The sequence below is a fragment of the Electrona antarctica genome (assembly GCF_951216825.1).
Source record: "Electrona antarctica genome assembly, chromosome: 13".
NCBI classification, from domain to species: domain Eukaryota; kingdom Metazoa; phylum Chordata; class Actinopteri; order Myctophiformes; family Myctophidae; genus Electrona; species Electrona antarctica.
Window position 1 is genome coordinate 22,969,038 of NC_136794.1, and position 21,620 is coordinate 22,990,657.

At 43.2% G+C, this 21,620-nt stretch overlaps 1 protein-coding gene across 2 annotated transcripts in view; it reads right to left on the reverse strand.

The window, feature by feature from the left end:
* LOC306934763 (hyccin 2) overlaps positions 1-21,620 on the reverse strand; it is a 52,135-nt gene that overhangs the window by 6,191 nt on the left and 24,324 nt on the right. For both annotated transcript variants that reach the window (XM_079517521.1, XM_079517522.1), the window contains exons 5-11: positions 20,289-20,468; positions 16,273-16,353; positions 13,176-13,291; positions 10,136-10,231; positions 8,046-8,162; positions 4,522-4,609; positions 3,485-3,641 (exon numbers count right to left, since the gene is read on the reverse strand). In XM_079517521.1, the coding sequence (XP_079373647.1) occupies positions 3,485-3,641; positions 4,522-4,609; positions 8,046-8,162; positions 10,136-10,231; positions 13,176-13,291; positions 16,273-16,353; positions 20,289-20,468 (835 nt within the window). The remainder of the gene's footprint in view (positions 1-3,484; positions 3,642-4,521; positions 4,610-8,045; positions 8,163-10,135; positions 10,232-13,175; positions 13,292-16,272; positions 16,354-20,288; positions 20,469-21,620) is intronic.

A 21,620-nucleotide genomic window follows, 5' to 3' on the forward strand; every position in this document is an offset into this window, starting at 1 on the left:
GTACAATCCAATAGGGTACATGTTAGCCTTGAGTCTCGTCATCATGTTCCAACTCACTGAAGATTTCCATTACCACCTCTGTTGCCATATTTGGAGGTTTCACTATAAAAACATATTAGATGTTAATGTAAAGTCTAGTTTAGCGAAAGTGCTCATTGTTTCGGAGCGGAAATTACATAAAATCAAAATAAACTCTCATGATAAACTGGGGGGGAAAAGCCAGGCACCAGACAGGCATAAATTGATGTAAACATAACATTGTTTTTATAATCCATCAATGGGTCCACGGTCTGAAAGCTGAAAGAAACTGAAGAAATTGATCAAAATTAAGAAATGTTACTGAAACAGGCACAGGGAAGGAAAAGTAAAAGCCAAGTTAAAAAGCAGAAAAAGGAAGGATCAACCATCTCTCTCCATCATGCAGTGCTGGGACAAGCAAGACTGGACCTCAGGTCACCAGCAGTCAGTCAGTCAGGGCACCAGAAAGTGTAAAGAATAAAAAACATAAATAAAGAGCGGAAAGGGATAGAGGGCTTGGAATGGCATGCGCATGAGGAGTAAGACGAGAAACACAATGCTGTCCCTGCCGCACTCCTGAATGGACTAGTCGTCCCAATCTAAGGAAAGCGTTTTGGCCAGTCCACTCCACTCCACCTCTCATAAGATCGATAGCACTCCATTAAAAAGGGACAGACAGAGGCCAAATGGGTCTGCTAGCCATTGTCACAGTCCGTACTAATCCCCATCGCAACAAAAAGAGTAACCAAAGGTTTTGTGCTCTAAGCGTTACAAAGCAATTTAACCACATGAACCCTAGCTTCACCATTCTGCAGAAAACATTCAGAGAAAATAGCAGATGTAGAAGCTCACAATGTGTCACACTGTGGCATGTTGTGAGTTTATGAGCTATTTTCTTTTGCAGAGATCTGGTGTAGAGGTGAAAAAAAGATGTGTAACAAATAGTAGACCAGGGTCCTCCAGAGCTCTCTATACAGTCTATAGGGTTTGAGCATGTTCGTATCTCTCTAAATAAGAGATTGAGTTCCTCAAACAACTTAATTGTGTACTTGACTTAATTGTGTACTTTTGAAAAGTGTTCACACAGTGGTCATCTTTGTCAAGATATCAGGCGCCACAGTTCCCAAATAGCTAGGCGTCATAGTTCCACCATAATGAAACTGAACCCAGAGGAATCTTCTTCAAAACAAATTAATTTCATTCGAGCAGCACGGGCAGGACGAGGGGATGACAATCGGACAGAAACTGACCACAAGTCTGGAATAGGTTGACTTTCAATCATGTCAATATATCTTACTGTAATGCCAGTGATCACACACTGTGATCTGGACGCTATAATGGAGCACACTATTAGATTGTTTAATGGAACATAAAAGGAGTGCAGGAGCTGAGCATTTGGACAAGTAGACTGTCTTCCTTTCTTTAATACAACGGGTTAATTTCTCCTTTTCAATGTTCTCAGCTTGCTGTCACATGCACATGCTTTGAGGCACGAGGAAGGGGATCATTCTCACTCACTGAGCTTGATGCTAAACTGAAACGAAAATAGAAAAAAAAACATAGCATAGCTGAACTCAAAATTGGCAAACAAGCACATTCTCATAATTTGGAAAAACTAAACAAACACAGATTTCGTCTCCCGGCAGGATGGGCATAGCAGGTGGTTACTCATCATGGCCAGGGTGATCTAAGGCTTGTTGTGGCACAGTGCGGCCACCAGGTGTAGCAAAGAAACAACAATTGTGCTTTTATGAGTTTTGTGGGACAATTGTTTTGCCCATTAAAACTAATTTAAAGTGTTCACTGCAAACATTATTCTACTACGGTCTCCCTCTGAGTCTAAAGACATTCACTGACAGACGAGCCCAAAGGATGGGGTCAAGTAGCAGGTCGCACACCGCACATGCTCAGTGAGTGACAAGGGCAACACACTCTGTGGTGGATTACATGAGACACGGGCACGGTCAAAGAGCGACGAGGACATGACATGATGGTAGGCCCATGCAAAAATGGCCTCGAACCACACTTCCTGCAAACCCAGAATAGACTCTTCCACTCTCCGTACAATTTATAGTGATCTGGTAGTGTGTGGGGGAGGGTTGTTGAGAAAGCACTCAGATAAGAGTTAGTATACTCTGGGTCAGTGAAGAGGCAGCCGTAATAATGGGAACAGCGTCAATGTTCAATCAGAAACCCCCGAGTCGGGGAAGAGGGGAAGGAAGCGGCGGGACGGATAGGTAGAAATTTGGAGGGGCGGCACCTCCTCGCGAGAACCCTCCCTGTCCCTGTGCATGTGGCATATCCTCCCCTGTCCCCTACCCTCGATCGTGACGGGGGGCACGACGACGTTGCTGCTGCTGCTGTGCTGACTCTGAGCCTGCCCTCCTCTCTCGGGGTTGGCCGCCGGGCACCAGGGGTGGGCGTGGCTCGGAGGATTGACGACGAGGCTGAGCTCCCCGGTGCTTGAGTAGTCAAAACAATCTGGGAGTCAACGACACAGATAGGGGGACAGGTGTTCCTTTAGTGGCAGCGAATCCTCGGCCTGTTCAGGCCTCGTCACAGTCCACTGGGATGACGCCGTCCCGGCCTAGATCCATAACTGACTCATGACATAGTGAACCGAAATACAACAATAGACTTGTTTGTTATGGAAGCCGATTGATTTGATATTTTGACATCAATTGATAACGAGAAGAAAATATAAAAAATTAAACATTTGAGATTTGAGGTGAGTTGAGACTTCAGTGATGAATCTGTTGGATGAGATATAGAGCTGAATGAGTGAAGCATCTAGAGGCACCTTTTTTGTCTTGAGCTTCTTGATGGTAGAATTCTTATTCTTACGCATCCATTCGTAGTAATGACAGAAAGCAGAGCACACACACACACACATACATTCATAGTAATGACAGAAAGCAGAGCACGCACAGTCACACACACAGAGACAAAACGAGCAAAGAGCGGTGCACCAGTGACTGGAACAACGTTGGCACAACATATTGGCACAGACATTGATCATGGTTACATAACTGACATGAAACACTTGTTGGACAGCGCTCATGAGGAGAGTGGATAAAACACAGAACGGTTTTCCTTCTCACAACAAAGGCATCCTTTCACAGAGATTGGGAGGAAGTCTGTTAGTTAAAGTGATCATAGTAAAAACATTGCACCCCTGGTTCTAGTCTCTCAAATCCTTTCTATACTTCTCAGCATTAATCTATGTAATACGTACAAGGCTGCAGCCTCTCTGTCATGCATTGCGTCCAAATTCATAGCTCCCATCATCTTGTAGCGTTAAACGACTTCTATATAAAACAATTTGAACGAATCAACCCGTGAGTATGATTGGACGTCATTTATCCTGATCGCCGCCCGTCGGCACCTGTGAGAGCACCACAACCATCCACAGGACACTATGCTTTAAGTGGAGTTTCTACTGGGGCATTAGAGAGGTGGGCCTTACCCTCTCTCTTCCAGCGGTGTCGGCGTATGGAGGCGGTGGTGATGGCCGAGATGGAGATGCGTCTGACGGTGGGGGTCACCTCGACCTCGAGCAACTTGCGTCCCCGCTTCTCCTCGGGAGCACTGTTGGGCAGCGAGCTCTTCATGGCATTCCCTAGCTGAAAGGTGCACACACACACACACACGCACACGAACGCACACAGACAAGGGCAGACGCACACACACACGCACACAGACAAGGGCAGACAGACATATGTAAACATACTGTAGATCACAAGACAACTCAATGTCCTCCACACTCCCTTATCTAGCATCAGGGCCGGAGAGTGTGGAGGGCAGCGATTCAGGAGAATACATACAACATTATAAAATGTAATTATCTTTCCATGAATTCATTTATAAAAGCATGCAGACATGTCTACGCAAAGAATACATCACTGCAATTCAATTAGTGGTTATTGCTCTATGATGGACGGAAGAGAAAAGCACACGACCGAGACGGTCTGTAGAATCTGAACATGCGATGGGAGATATGGTCAGATTTCCAATGGGACCAGTATATCTTACAGGAGATCCATCTATGCAATGGTGATTTGTGACTGGGGTTCTTAGGATCATGGGGGATGCAAAGGTAATCACTTGACCTGTGTCCACTGACAGTCTACAGGTATATGAGTGAATCTCAAGAAAATAATTAAAAAAAACTTCAAGGACCCCCAGTTTGATATTCATTAGGCCATAACTCGAAACTCTGCAAATGGAAACAAATGGACCCAGTCCATTTGTAAACTGTTCTGTACAAATGGAACCAAATTGACCCATAAGGGTCCATTTGTTTTCATTTGTAAACTGTACTGTACAAATGGAACCAAATGGAGAACAGTAAGGGACCGGGTTCAGTTGGTCACCATTAATCACTTAGCTGGAGAGTCATCAGCTAAATGATTGATGGGGTCCCAGTGGGGACCCCCTGGAACCCCATCATGGACCCCCTTCTTAAAGTGGGGTCCTTTCTATTAAGGTGGTATAATCGCTTACCAGGAGGGGCTGGGAGTAAAGTTCTAGCTGGGCTCTGTACAAGATGTCCTCCAAAGCTTCCCTTCCCGTCTCCCACTCGCCATTGTATCTGCGCGCACACACACACACACACACACACACACACACACACACACACACACACACACACACACACACACACACACACACACACACACACACACACACACACACACACACACACACACACACACACACACACACACACACACACACACACACACACACACACACACACACACACACACACACACACACACACACACACACACACACACACACACACACACACACACACACACACACACACACACATTGATGTCTGAAGCACATATCCTGGTCTATTATTACGAGTTATTGAATAAGGCCCTAGGCTAGCAGAGAGACAAGAGGGAAGCAGATGTTGTTCAGGCAGAGCAACCAGCACTCCACTCTCACTTCACTGTATGCCCAAAGGATATCTGTTTTAGAGATGCAACTATACATTATTTTCTAACGATTATGCTATCAATGATTATGAGACTCATTGAGAAGCATGTTTCGTATCAAAGAAAAAAATAGTCCATAAAATTGATTAGTTTGATTAACCACTTATATTATGTTATTTTGGCAACTTCAGATTTGTGTATTTTTTATTATTAATTGTAAATTCAATTAACTGTTGAACCCAAATCAGTTTTACTGATCAACACAATGAGGAAATAACAGGGCATTATATAAATGTGTTTGGAGTGAGGACGGATGAGATCAGAAACACAAAAGTAGGAAAACATCAAACTAGACATGAATGGGAGCTGTGTGTCGAAAGCCCCAGCCTGACATCTACAGTATGATGTATACCGGTAATCGTTATGATGACGCCACATCTTGGCAAGGTTTCAACCTGATCTGAGCCCCATTGACCAATAGAACATTGAACTAATTATAATTATATAATAAAATATTATATGCCAGAAAGAGAATGTGTTATACCATTGACAGAAATATCGGTGGAACCTCACAAGATGGAGCCACCTGTCCATTGAACTAGAGTTCTCAACGGACGTGGAAATAAAGGCTTTGTCCGTCCTAACTGGGCCGGCCCTCGACTAGTTAGCATTCATTTTAGGCCCGACCCGGCACTAAAACGTCGGGCACGATCGGGTTTGGGCAGAATTTGAGAACTCTATCACAGATTAAAAGTGAAACGCCAGTCAGCACCACCTTCATAATAGATAAATAGTAAATACACAAACAGACTTATTATATATTATCAAAAAATGCAATATATATATTTGGGCTTAAGGCCCGGCCCGAAAAACGTCAGGTCGGGTCTTCTTAAAGATTCATATTACATGGTAGGGTAACATGCCTATTCAGAAAATGGCAGATGAAGGAAATGGCTGCAACAAAAGAGCAACACATTTCCTTTGATCTTATGCCAGCACACATAGCGTGGCCACACGCACGTGCACACACAGATAAATCCATGGGTTTCTTTAGGCCATCTCAATAGACGAATAGATGAATAGGCATAATCTCTGATGTGCCGAAAGCAAAAATAAGACTTCATCTCAAGCTTCCCATTTCATCTCAACCATGATTAAGAATAAGAGAGAACAGGTGTCAAATCCGTTGATGCTGTTGCACATTTATTCTCTCCCTCCCTCCCTCCCTCCCTCCCTCCCTCCCTCAAGCTAAACAAAGCTTCATGTAGCATCAGGGCACATATTAACCTAAATCCCAGAGTGCCCTCAGTGGGTGCCAAGGTCCTTGAGCCTGTGTGGAGCTGTGGATTCATGGTTCATATTATCTATCCCTTCGTGTGCTTACTGCTTCCAGGCTCGGGCAGGGCAAATGAATGTGAGATCTGTCGCTGATGGTGTCAGCCAGTGTTATCGAAGGTGACCTACTATAGGATTATGGCTGAGGACATTACTTACTCTCTCTCTCTCTCTCCCCAACATACACACACTGCCTCTCTACTTCTGCATGCACCACTACCATGCTACACTACTATCCCCCAGATGGTGTGCTGAAGCACACTGGCGTGTATACTACTACATGAGTTATGAATTATCTTTGAATTTACTATATCAGTACTTTGAGCGCAATCATTTTCCAATGCAGACAGTGGCAAATCCTATACCTATACACTTTCGAACCACTTTCAACCTGGCGTCACAATTGTGGGGCAAAAAAAAGAATGAAAAGTAATTGAATTAATTAATTTTCCCCCACACATTTTCAAAAAAAGATCTAAAAGCTCACAACGTGCTACGATGCGACCAAGTATGAAATAAGCTCAAGTATAAATGTACAGTGGTATTAGTAAATAAAAATAAAGGTTTACAGCGTGATAAGAGCGATATAAATACAGTTTGACTTGCTCATCGGTGTGCCTTGGGTACAAAAAGTTTGAAAAACCACAGCTCTACTTCACCGGCATAAGCGGTGGAGAGCACTGCCCAGTCCTATCACGGGATCCATCACTGAGGAGGAGCAATCATCGACTCTAATCTGCTTTGCAACGACCGTCTACATAGGGGATGAAATAACCTACTCCTGCCGATCTAATCAGCCCATGCACAAAGAAGCTGCCATCCTCAGGAGTTTGTTAGCAAAAACGGTCTGGGACAATCTCAGTTTCTTTTGTCTTGTCAATATCGACCAGCGGTTTTCAAACTTTTTGTGTCCTAGGCTAGGGCATTCACTTCTAGTCATTTTTACTAGTTGACTAGTTGCCTAGTTTACTAGTCGACTAGTTCAAAACTAGTACCAACAAGGTCGACTAGTGGATTTACTAGTCGACAAACTAGTCGACTAGTTGCTTAATGCCCTATCCTAGGCACACCAATGTCAAAATCTCAAGTCTGTGTGACTTGTCTCACGAGTCACGACACACTGTTTGAGAACCACTGATCTAGACTATTCTATTCTAGACCAGAGAATGCTTGGTACCAAATGTCCTTCAGTAGGAAGAAACTCAAAAGGGAGCTTTGGCTATACTCATAAATAAATACTGAATGTGTTGACAAGCTATTCCTGTAAAACCTAGTTCAAACCGAATATTTGTGATTAAAATGGTTTTAGAACATTGCAGAGACAAGTTGCCCATTTGCACTATTTGTTCTACTGTATACTGTATATAAAAAGATTTGATTAGAATAATCTTTTATTTATTAATCGATTAAAACGATTAACTGTTGCACCCCGAAATGCCATAATTGCTTGGTTTAACCCATTTTGGGCGGGAACCCCTTTTGGTGTTAGCATTATTGGTAGCGCGCCACCGAGTGGCACGCTACGAGCTTGTAGGTCTGCTATTTTTGAAAAATCGAAGAACGACTGACATAAAAACATAGCTTTTTCAGAAAACTGTCAGGATGTAGAAGACATTTTTAGAATCTGATCTCAGGTCAAAATGGGTTAAGACAAGTGAACATCAACAACGAATACGTACATGGCATGGTAGACGGCAGTTAGAATACGTACATGGCATGGTAGACGGCAGTTAGAATACGTACATGGCATGGTAGACGGCAGTTAGCATCTGAACCATGAATTCTGGGTCCAACAGCACACGATTACATGGTTCCCTCCACAATTTCTGCTGCTGCCGAGGGAAGCCGCAGACACACAACCTGGAATGAATGAACACACACGCACATACGCACACACAGTTAGGGAGGTCATACTGAATCAAGCATTAACACACACAACATTTGTTGCTATTGACAGTTATACTCGTCCTATAAATTAATTACGTGAGGCGCTCATGGCGAGTAGGCACGTCTTAAGGCGTTTGATATTGCTATAAGAAAGTCTCGCTGTATTTCATTTTTGGAATCGCTCCGGTTGCTACAGACGCTTGCTAAGGCCTTGCCAGTACTGCTTCTGTTTCTCCATAGCCATTAGCTTCTGAATTAGCCACGGCCTTTGCACCCTCTTTTCATCCACCAGGTGGCACTCAATGTTTTAATAAAGGCCATCCAGAAGGAGAAATGTTTGACCATATAAATTACAGTCACATGATGGTGTCACACGCCAAAAGCAGCAGGCTTACAAGCCCACAGTCTGTGATGCGTTGTGGGCTTGCAGTTTTAGATCAGCTATTTTTACGAATCCGATTTAGTAGGATGTTGTTATTGTAAAAGAGAATGTATTCTCAATAACCAACCCTGTGAACGAGAGAACAACTAATGGAACATTAGTCACTTACTGAATAAGGTAAACAAAAAGGAAGAATATTAATCAAACAAACAGAAATGCATGCATAGCTATATCATACTCCGGGAGGTCGGACGAGATTAACTGATGAAATCCTCAGGGTCTACAGAAACTCAGTGGGGCTTCTTTGAGAGAGAGAGAGAGAGAGAGAGAGAGAGAGAGAGCATTGTTGTAGCGTTCTGCATTCTTTATGGTCTCAGTGTGTCGCCCGTCTAGACATCGCTACAGTAGCTCCAGGCAATGTGTTTGTTCGGTCCAAATTAGGGAAGTCTTCATATCCTGGGTTGTCTGCACGGAGGGTGGTGCAGTCTCTCCCACATCAAGAACTCACATTATGAATACCAGAGTGATGCCTTCTCCTGCCTCCTGAGTACTGCAAGTCACTCTACGAGAAGCAAACATGCATGTAGGTATCCTATCCAACAGCACAGCACTGGCTTAACTTTAGCCACTCCAATTTGAGTTTGTGATGGATTTTTGCCAGTAGCTTGTAAAGCACCTGGACTACATTTGCACGCACCACTACTGATGACCGTAAAGACGACCATGCATAAAAACCCATACTCTCAACGCCGCAACTCAGAGCGAGTGGCAACAGAAGCTAATGTTATGAGCTAACTGGAGCTAGTGGAAAGCCATAACAAAACACAGTGAGTGAACCAACAAAAGAACGTCGGAAACTAACGAAAACGGGCGCTATACAAGAGCTTGTTGCACCTTACTGTGCAACAAGCTCTGTTGCAGTTATGACTGAGTCATTATTGTTTGTCAATAGTAGGCAGCAGACTCTTGTGCCTATTGGTGGTGTGTGTATATAGTATATCGTTTCTGACCTCAGAACCCACCTGGTATTGATAATGTTCGATTTACAGGTCAGGTTACTTAAAAGGTCATGATCCTCTTACAATGGCCAGGGGAGCCGGAATGGAAAATGACAAGGGGGACCTTAATGTGGGCGTGGTCAGATGGTGACGTCAATAAATCCACTATGAGATTAGCTCAAGACTAGTGTATGGTAATTAACTACAATAAAGACCACATGGTAAATGTGGTTAAACTTAAGGGAAATGGGAAACTGGTACCTTTCAATAAACATGGGACAGCGCCACGGACAATGGCGCTACACAAGCCAATTACTACATTCTGCTGTAAACAGGACATATTTGTGTACTGTACTCTGTGGCCACAGTTTGTGGCTACAGGGTACAGTAGGAGGTTTAAACTCAGTTCCGTGATGGTAAGTAATGAAATAAGAAGAGGAAAAGAGAGTCTAAAGGACTGAGTCAAGAGGAAAACAGTTGTGAACATTGAGACAATGCATGAAGTTACTGTGTGTGTGTGTGTGTGTGTGTGTGTGTGTGTGTATGTGTGTGTGTTTGGTCCTCACCGTGAACTCATTCTGATTACGGCCTGATAGGAGGAGAGGGGCATGTAAACAACGGCAGAATTGTAGCACAGCATCAGGAAACACAGCACTTCAAACCTGGCACCAGGGTGACAAACAACAGAGGAGTCCAGTAAAAAAAAAAGTAACTGAATTAACAAAAGAAATGCCACTGCCGATCGGCGACGAATAGTGCTACAGTGTATCTACACAGAGAGGAGATGGCGCTGAATCGTGTATATTTTGAAATAGGCCTCTTTAGACTCCGGTTCGGTCACAGTCTAATCAGTGCACTATTAGTGGCAGCGTTGCATGCATATACACCGAAGACAATTATCTGGAATTGCTGAAGCAATTTATTAACTCGCAGGACTGTTAATTAGCGTGCTGAGCAAGCTGCTCAACTTGCAGCTGCGCTCACTGTGACCCATGGAGAGCCTTCAAAACGGCTTTGATTTTTACAATATAATCTCTGTGTTTAAGAAGAAAGATCTAGATAAAGATCAACACGATTGTGTACATTACGTACAGTATGTGTGGTGTTGAGTATGTTTGCAGTATTTTAAGACAATTATTCAAATAACACACTTCTCATTTGGAACCCAACTTGGAGGTGTACTTTATACTTGATTGGTTTTAGGCATCTTCTTGACCTGTCCGTCTGTGTGCGTGGGGCCATAATTAGTAAATACTAGCCATGCTGTATATCAGCAAGCTGAGCAAGTGACAACCTCTCTTGGGGCAGATGGGATTTTTTTCCTCATAAAACACCATCTAAGGCCAAGTCACATAAATGGATTCCTAGATAAGCTACGAGGCACACCCTCGCAACAACCCATAAGCTCAATTTATGGCCCTCAATGCCCATCATAGCTGAGGTCCGCACGCGCACGCACGCACGCACGCACGCACGCACGCACACACAGTCACACGCACACACACACAGTCACACACACACAGTCACACACACACAGTCACACACAGTCACACACAGTCACACACAGTCACACACACACACACACACACACACACACACACACACACACACACACACACACACACACACACACACACACACACACACACACACACACACACACACACACACACACACACACACACACACACACACACACACACACACGAAAAAGAGGCTGGAAAAACAGCCAAACGAGACACACATCCAAAACCTATACTAGGCTGGGTGAAGTATATATATATAACAGTATAAGACTAAAAAAAGAAACTGCACACCAAGGGGTCTGAAGAAGAGCTTGGTCGGCTCGACCCACAAACATTTTTTTACCTCAGATGATTTATTTTTATGCTGATGTGGACGCGTGTGCATATTTCCAATGCTGATATAACGCAAGCAAATCAACAAAACAAAAAAAGAGGGCCAGATGCCATGCCAGTAATCATCATTATTATTCTAAGATTATCATTCAACCACTGGGAGGCATGAAACAGATATGCTTTCAGGCCAAACCCTTAGCAGGCAAAGCTATTATCTAAAAAGGCTGCTTTCTTATAGAGCGTCGCAGTCCCGCCTCCTACCCGGGACCAGGAAATGAAATCCAATGCATTATTCTCATAGACATTTCGTAAAGTATTTATTTAAAGACGGTTACGCCGCGGACAAAGCCAACTCGAGTCGTGACAACTCATGACAACACAAACAATATTTTGGACCAAACAAATAATTAGAAAGAAGAAAAAAACGGCAGGTTACAACACTTTTTTTGTTGTTTTTCTTCTTTCTAATTATTTGTTTGGTCCAAAATATTGTTTGTGTTGTCATGAGTTGTCACGACTCGAGTTGGCTTTGTCCGCGGCGTAACCGTCTTTAAATAAATACTTTACGAAATGTCTATGAGAATAATGCATTGGATTTCATTTCCTGGTCCCGGGTAGGAGGCGGGACTGCGACGCTCTATAACAAGAAAGGGGAAGATTCACAGGGACTTCCCATTGGTCCAAAGGCCTATTATTCTGAAACCCTAATAGTTCGGGAAAATGCCTCATTGGACCGAAAGCCCATTAGTTCAAGAGCCTGTTATCCCGAAAACAAATGGCCATTGCTCCATTGCTTAGGAACACATACTCTCAGGAACATACTCTGGAGTGGAGCAGGGGAGGGGTTGGGGGGTCAAATGGTTACTAAATGGCGGGCCTGCCAATACCAGCTTTGTGACGCAAATGAAAGTAACTTCAAGTAAGGTGTTTTACCCCTCTCTAATATCCTTGATCAGATCAACTATTCAATCAGTAAATCTCTGATTGAAAGGTTGATATAGCTACCGGTATGTTAACTATATTTTTTGTAGAGGTTTAGGTACATATTTTATGTAAACGAAACGCAAGCTATAAACAACCATAGAAACAATCATATTACTGTATATGATGTGCTATTGAAAACAACACATATTTTGAGGTGTAGGCCTACAGCCCACGTGAAAGAAAACTCTTTGCACATCAATGGCCAATCCTAAATCACTTGGGACCAGGGAGAACCCTTTCTCCCTGGTCCTGACTTATATTAAAATCCGTTACTTGGTTGGTATTAGCCTACTTAGATTGGTATTAGCCTACTCGCTACTCCAATAAGTGCACGGCTTAGGAAGCAATGGAACGGTTGGTGTTTGAGATGTGTGTAGCAATGTCTGACGTAATCATCAGAAAGCTGTTGGATCAAGTTGAATAACCACTTAAACCACTGATCAGAGTCTACCATGGCTATACTACTAGGCCCCCTCCTTTTTGTTTTACTCTACACAAAATATTAGTAATGTAACAATATTGTCCATATCGCTATTACGATAACAAAATGTCACAATATTAGGCCCGTCACAATTATTACATTGCCTAATCGCAATTATTTGAGATAATCACAATTATTTTTGCATAATTATCAATTATCAATTATGAATGTTGTCTTTTACTTACAGTATACTGGATCATCAGTGCAAAAAAGGTAGTCGACGAACATTTTTCGTCATAGTATTAGGCGAGTAAATCAACACTGCTGGAGTGGGTGTTTTACCTGTTCTGTGCAGTGAAGGTCTCTCTCTGTGGATGGATGCCACTGTACACCACTTTGATCAGGTCGTGTTGACAGAGAGCGCCCTCAGTCAGCGCCATGGACCCTAGGCTGGAGGGCTGCATGTACAAACACACACAATACACATACATAGACACACGTTAAGCTACACACGTTACAGACAAAAGGATCAATCATTTACACATGATACTGTTCTGTATTCACAAGCACAACACCTCAGACACAGCAAATCTGAACATTTTATTCATTCTTATCTGTTCTTTCCTTTTGCAATAGATGGACAGGCCATTAAGATTCTGGTCTACAACACAGCGAAAACAAGGAGCCGTGAGTGTGTTCTACAAGGAAGAATGAAGGGCATCTTAACCCAGATACTGATACATAGACAAAAGAAGATCAGAATCAGAAGGTACAATACACACACATTTATATTACTATACTTGGACAGCAACAATTTAGGGCTGCGATTTTAGGAATGACATAACATTTATTTTAAAATGGGGAGGGGGGACAGAAGTTCACAGAACGTGATTGTGAATAATGTTTTATGAAGACTTTGCATTATGATGAATAGAAAACATAATTGAACGTGATGTAGGTGGCTGTAAAGGTGCAAGAGGGGAAGGCAGACTGTCTTGCTCACAGCTACAGTACCAACCATTTTGAAAATGGTAACAAATTTCAGTGCAAGCTGACAATAAAGTTGTATCGTATCGTAATCATTGTGTAATTACACCGGACATACAGTAAATAAGGACTAGTGAGTCAGCTGTGTCTTACATGTACTGTGCGCAAGTGTAAAGGAACAAGAACGCTTTATGAAACGAACAATAACACAGTACAGAGCTCAACAATGATGACACACATTTACTGCACAACGTCCTAATAGAGAAAGATTATCACTTTGTTTTGCTGGTGCTGGCCTTTATTAGGACTGATAATCCCATTTCGCCAATATGGAATCAAATTGTTACTGGTATGCTGTGGAACGTCAAGAGGCATTGCCAAACTGCCTCAGTATCTACTTTCTGTTGACTGTGTTCATGACATGTGTACTGATTTTTACCCGCAGGATAATAAAAGGTATCTATTTGTCTAGTCCAGTGGTTGTCAAGGGGGTTTCAGAGGGACCAGCAGAAAGAGCAACAGTTAAACCACTTTAACCTTGTTTTACTTCCGGGATTTGAAAATAGCCAATCTAGAAGCTCACAATACAATAATTACAACAGTGGTCTCTTGCATAAAGTATTTTCAGATGGGGGTCCACTGCCAAATACATAAACATTTTCATGTAAAGAACACCCAAATGTATGCAAACAACTGGTCCAGTCGAATTACATAAGAGTTACACAACCAAGTGTCCGGGCCACAGTGGCTCAGGGATGGTAAAAAAAAAAAAGCAAAGTTCTTTGTTTACCCAGGGTAGGTGGACTAAGCTCGAGATGCTTGTTTACAGCCATGCCCTGCTCATAGAACATTTCATGGTTGGGGTTCAATGCCTTGCTCAAGGGCACTTCAGCGGTGGTAATTTTAACGCGCCGGTCCGGGGATTCGAACTGGCGACCTTCCGGTATCAAGACCACTCCTCAAACCGTTCGGCCACCGCTGCCGCTGCCGGTAGAGCGGCCAGATGGAGAACTGCAAGGTTCCCAGTTCGATTCTGGGCTCCCCAGAGTTAGTGTCCTTGAGCAAGACTCTGAACCCCCAATTGCTCCTGTTGGTGCCTTGCATGGTTTCCTCCGCCATCGGTGTGTGAATGTGTGAATGTAATGCACAACTTATCTATGTAAAGCGATTTGGATAAAAGCGCTATATTATATAAATGCACCATTTACAATTTACAACCAAGTGAGCATTAGAGGAATGGTGGCCAGATTGCTTGTGTGGCTGTGCTTAAATGTACTCGGCAGGAAGGGAGGCAGGCAGGAATGAGAAGTACAGTGATATAGGGAGAGGTGGAACTCCCCTCCATGACAAAGCAAAAATCCAGATCTATGGCGAAGTGAGCGTTCTGTTGTGGTGATGCAAAGACACTTACGCCAGGGCTCCACCGGACGCGTTGCGTCTCCGTCGCGTGCGTCAAAAATTGCACCGGTTCAATTTTAATGCACGCGTTAATGTCACGCAACGCGGGCAGTGGAGCCACCCTTCATTGATTAAAAAGGGAACATTCCCTGACGGTGACGCGACGCTGACGCGCCCGGTGGAGCCCCGGCGTGAGTCGTTCTGATGGTGTGTAGTGCAGAGGTCTCCCCGTAATTTAATTGGTTTTCTGCCGTCTGTATTGTAGACGGCTCTTGATGGGGCGGGGGGGGATTTGAAATGAGAGACTAATTCTAGTATGCGCTCAGCGATATAGCCACCTGACACAGAAGGCTGTGTCACAAATTAAAGCAATACTGTACTCTTGTCAACACACAACTGATTCTGAGGGGCTGGATGCACACACATACATTCCGTCTTAGAGAACCAAACTGACCAACAGATAAACAAGTGGAACAAACAACTTGATATGATATATCCTATTAATTCTAATTAATTCCAGGCCAATAGCACACTCAAGTGATACATTTCGGGGGAGTTAGCTGTTGTGTGGTCAACAATACAGGAGACAGAGACCAGACAGACAAAGATATAAACAAAAGACTTAAATCTGAATATAGAAATAGAGAGACACTGAATCAGGAAGAATCGGTGAGAGAAGGACTAAGGTAGCCCTCCACCAAACAGACTCTACACACGACAGATTACTACAGAATGTAGTTGAATAAAGTCGAGAGATCAGTGTGTGTATGAGAGAGTCAGTCATATATATAAAAATATCATCACCGTTTTCACTTTTCAGGATGACATTGTAGGCTAAAAGTTTACAATTATTTGTATGTATCTAATTCACAAAAGCTTGTAGATCTGCCATTTTGCCATAGGCACAAAAAGATAGAAAAGCACTGGTCTACACTAGAGATGTGGAAAAGGTGATGTCAGATGGGTCATCCTTCATCACGCGGTGGGGTCAAGAAAAAATAGACTAAAATAAAATAAAAGGCAAGACAGTAAGGTGTAGTGAACAACATCCCACCTCATGATATACAGATGGTTTGGACAGAGAGGGGATTGTGAATGACAGGAGCTTGCTGGTGCCTTCTTTGTCCACGATCTCCTGCAACAGAGAGACAGAAAAGTAGGAGGGAGGGGAGGGCAGGAGAAAGGGAAGGAGTGGACAGAAACAACACTTGAAATTGGTTAACTCCTCAAGCGAGACGACATTTGCACTGGCTGCTATTTATTTCTAAGTGTATTTACTTTAACTATCCATCAAAACAGAATATCAATGCTTGATTATTCTAATTATTTAATTATTTTTATTTTACTACTATTATTTTTTTTGACCAATAACATCTGCAACTAGAAAAAGTGCCCTTCCGGGCACAGGTCTCCACCAGGAGGATAGGAGTGTGTGTGATGTTTGGCAAAATGTTTAGGAGATGTTTTTTTTTATTTGTTTTTGCAACAATTTTCTTCATTTTGTTGAGGAAATGCAGAGCCAGATCACTCATAGCATCTCTGAGGATAGAATTGTGGATGAGCAGGACATGTGCAGCATTTTGTACAAAACGGGCCACTCCTGAAAACCTTGGAAGGCAATCTTAGGCAATCAGTGTACAATCTGAGAAATCCAACAGACTCGTCTTGATCACATGACTACAGAGATCATGTGTACCGATTGCCATTTCTTCATACGCCTTTGATGGCAATTGGATGATTTGAGGCATTTTGTTCCAAAAATGTGTTTTGCAAAAATCAACCTGTTGGTGGCGCTATAACAGGCCAATGTGAAAAGGGTGGGATATATTCCTCAGCCTAGTAAGAAAATGTGTGAAAGATTTCACGTAAATTGCATGCTGCGTTCATGATTTGAGGCTATTGTTCAAAACGGGGCAATCTTGCAAACTGTGAAAGCCAATTATAGCCAATTAGGATGGAATATGAAATATCAGACAGATCCGACTTGAGCACATGACCATAGAGATACTGTGTAACGATTTGTGAGATTTTTGGACAGAATCTGGAGGAGTAATATCCAAAAATGTGTTTTACAAAAGTCGGCCTCCTGGTGGCGCTATAAAAGGCAGATGCGGAAAATGCAGGTCAAAGGTTTGTCCTTGGCCTCTAGGGAGTGTGCATGCAACGTTTCACGCAGATCGGTGCAGTTTTAGGTAAAACATGTGAAAAGCTGCCTCATGGTGGCGCTATAACAGGCCGTTCTGGAAAATGTGGGGCAGAGGTTCATCGTTGGCATCCAGGGAGTGTGTGTGCAAAGTTTGGCATCGGCCGGGTTAACGGTGCCGGAGATTAGCTGTACACAGACGGACGGAAGGAAGGACGGACACACACACACACGGACGGACGGACACACACACGGACGGAGTGCAAAACATACTCTCTCCCCATGCCTTCGGCCTGGTGGAGACAATGAAACACCTTACAAACAGTAATACTAATAATAGTATTACTGTTTGTAAGGTGTTTCATTGCAGATGTTATTGGTCAAAAAAAATAATAGTAGTAAAATAAAAATAACTAGAAAAAGTGCCCTTCTGGGCACAGGTCTCCACCAGGAGGATAGGACTGTGTGAGATGTTTGGCAAAATGTTTAGGAGTAATATAAACATGTTTGTTTTTTGCAACAGTTTTCTTCATTTTGTTGAGGAACACAAATCAACCTGTTGGTGGCGCTATAACAGGCCAATGTGAAAAGGGTGGGATATATTCCTCAGCCTAGTAAGAAAATGTGTGAAAGGTTTCACGTAAATTGCATGCTGCGTTCATGATTTGAGGCTTTTGTTCAAAACGGGGCAATCTTGCAAACTGTGAAAGCCAATTATAGCCAATTAGGATGGAATATGAAATATCGGACAGATCCGACTTGAGCACATGACCATAGAGATACTGTGTAACGATTTGTGAGATTTTTGGACAGAATCTGGAGGAGTAATATCCAAAAATGTGTTTTACAAAAGTCGGCCTCCTGGTGGCGCTATAAAAGGCAGATGCAGAAAATGCAGGTCAAAGGTTTGTCCTTGGCCTCTAGGGAGTGTGCATGCAACGTTTCACGCAGATCGGTGCAGTTTTAGGTAAAAAAATTGAAAAGCTGCCTCATGGTGGCGCTATAACAGGCCGTTCTGGAAAATGTGGGGCAGAGGTTCATCGTTGGCATCCAGGGAGTGTGTGTGCAAAGTTTGGCATCGACCGGGTTAATGGTGCCGGAGATTAGCTGGTAACGGACAGACGGAAGGACGGACGGACGGACGGACACACACACGGACGGACGGACGGACACACACACGGACGGAGTGCAAAACATACTCTCTCCCCATGCCTTCGGCCTGGTGGAGACAATTAAATAATTAGAATGTGGAGTGTTTTGAGTGGATGGGAGAGCCTCTACTGTATGCGTATGTTTTTGTTCTGTACTGTATGCATGTATTCTTTTTGCTATGGGTCAACTTTTACACTTTGATAATTAAATTAACAATCCAGATTTTATTGGACCCTTCCCGTTTTATTCTCCGCGTGTGCCATATTATTATGTGCACCAGTCGATCCAAGCATCCATAATTCAGGCCGTTGGATGTGTTACTAATCAGGTTATACAGCTTTATCTCCGACATTCAGTGCAATCTTTGTCCAACCTTAGCCGTACCCTTCACTGGCTGGCAGTATATCTCTGAATATCTGATGGAGCTGCTGAGAGCAAGGCTGCTTATCTGTGCTGTAGTCAATGACCATAGGAGACTGTGTGTAGAATGGTATGGCTAGTACAATGAGCTAAATAATGCATGAACATACCTCTCGTCGAGGTAGCTTACAGGGAGCTCTTTCCGTGGAGATCGTTTGCTCTTAGTCCATTTCCCCAAGTGTGTTTCCTGGTGAAGCTATACATCGGAGCTCTGTCCATTACGCTACCATTTCCCTAGAGACTATTGTCTGTGCCACAATAATGTTCTTACTGTACCTCCATTAGTTATGATGAACGAATACCTTAATTTATCCTGCAACAGCTCTACAACAACAACAACATTTTATATATATTTTATATATATATTATATATCCTGTCTGAGAAAGAATGTAAATAAGAGTACTTGCTTCATTGGCTTGGTTGAAACTGTTAACTAAAAGGTTAGAGACAGATACTACCCTGACAAATGCCTGGGGGAGAGTCAAGTCTTGTTGGTTATATGACTCTGTAAACACATGTATAGCATTGGTATATCCTCTAGTAACAGATGACGCCTCACAAATACAACATCAGTGCATCTTAAAGATGGGCTGCCACAGTCCCATTCCTAGTTAAATAATGTACCAGTGGGTTATTATTATTATATGGGACAAAGTAGGGGTCAATATGAGGTTTTTCTGTGGTCACACCCACCATCACTTCATGGTAAGTGTAGGGGACGAGCGTAGTGACGACAGAGTTGAGATTCGGGGATAACTACGCCCACTTTCAGCGCCATGTTTCTTGCTGACTACTTTGACGCGTAGTAAACGCCAAGCTGTAGTTCTATGCTTCTTGTCGAGCAAGCAACTACTCTCTAACTTGTCTGTTTAGCAATGGTAGCAATGGAAGACAGCAGCAAGGAAATGGTTTCTGATGTGAAAAAAGCAGACCGATACTGGACCAAAATCTAGCGCATATTCTTAAACTTGGTTAACCTGTAGTTGGTGGTTGGGAAATTAATCACAAGAATTAAAATTTTAACACAAGCTTATTGTAATGGCATGGCGATGGCAGCCAATTGTTGCATTCCTGAGGGCCATTGACTTCACAATATGTGAAGGATCTGTGCCTAGCAATACAATTACCTCTTATTTTGGCCAATCGTTATGTCAATTTATGTTGGTAAGTTTTGCCCCTCTCCTCACTAGCACCCAGTCCAAACAGGGACACAAAAATGGCACAAAGCAAACAGCATCACAACACGTTTTGAAATCACGAGGGGCAAAATAATCTCTTGATAACACCGTTAACATCAGCCCTTTACCCATTATTACTGCTACCACTGTTATGCCCAAGACGTATTGGCACCCACCAGGTTATACATGCCCAGGAGGAGAGCCTCGATGCACCCATTACTCTGGCGGTCCCTACTGGCGGTGACCCGGAGGTACACCCACACCAGCTCTGGAAGGAACTGCAGGGTGAAGCGCCGCAGGCGGTCCTCAGAGCTCCGGTAGAGCTCGAAGAGCTGGTGACACACAGGCTCGAGGAGCTGGAGGGACACAGAGACAAGAAATGCATGTCGACATACGTCTTAACAGGACAAGAAAAAAAGAAAAGCGATGGCGCCAAAAGTGATTGGCCGGAATGACATTTGTGATGATTTGATTGGCTGAGCACGGAATGTGATGTATGACGATGATCTATCATGATGAGAGCGCCCCTCACTTCACACAAGTGTGATTTTTAGGTAGTTTCAGGTAGGAATCTGAATGCTTGAAATAGTGTGATTTCCTTGTTCCTAGTTACAAGAACAAGGAACAGTCAAACGGTGACACAAAGATACCATTTATCGTAAACCAGTGAAAACCTTGTATCACGTCTTTCTCGTATTTCACACTCACTATTTCGAAAAAGACCGAAAATCTCGTACTAGGCACCCAAACAGTACCTAAATTGTCAAATAGTACGTGAGAAAGAGGCAAACGTGAAAATAGCCGATCAAGAAGATTTTGTGTGATTGTAGTGCGGCTACATAAATGTAATGCTTACAATTTAACGTGCTTATCAGTTCAAATATGATTATTTTTGGGGGGGGTCACAGCTTGAGAAGTTTGGGAACCCTTGGTCTAGGGCACTCAAAAATCGGGATCAAAGCTGAAACGATAGAGTCTGAAGGAAAGTACGGAAGGAGAATAATAAGGAGGAAGCGAAGGGGATCGCGGAGGAGTTAAGATGAGCTGCAGCGGCCTGCCCCCGACTTATCTCACTCAATCTCCTGCTTCCCCTTTCTTGATTTGCCCTCCTGATAAACTACCGTTCATTCACATGCTTCCTTCATTTTGACTCAGATCAGTCTTTCTAGATAGTTACAGGAATTCAGTGAGGCTTTATCTTGCCGTACCGCCGATTTAAAGATAAGATTCACTCGTATTTTTTTCTTCCCACCATAATAGTGCATTGACGTGAAGAGGGAAAGTTTTATCCCCAATCAATCAATAGGAATTGATTAAGCTGAGACGATGAATCGCTATGATGCAGGCATAGGCGGGTTTGATGGAAGGACTGTCTAGGCCCTATAAGGGTTGGGCTACCAACTGGAAAAACAGCACGTGTGCGTGCGTGTGTGTGTGTACGGTAGCTGACCCTGCAATGAGTACCCTCTCATTATTGAATTGGCTTTGATTGATTTGCTCCTCAATCT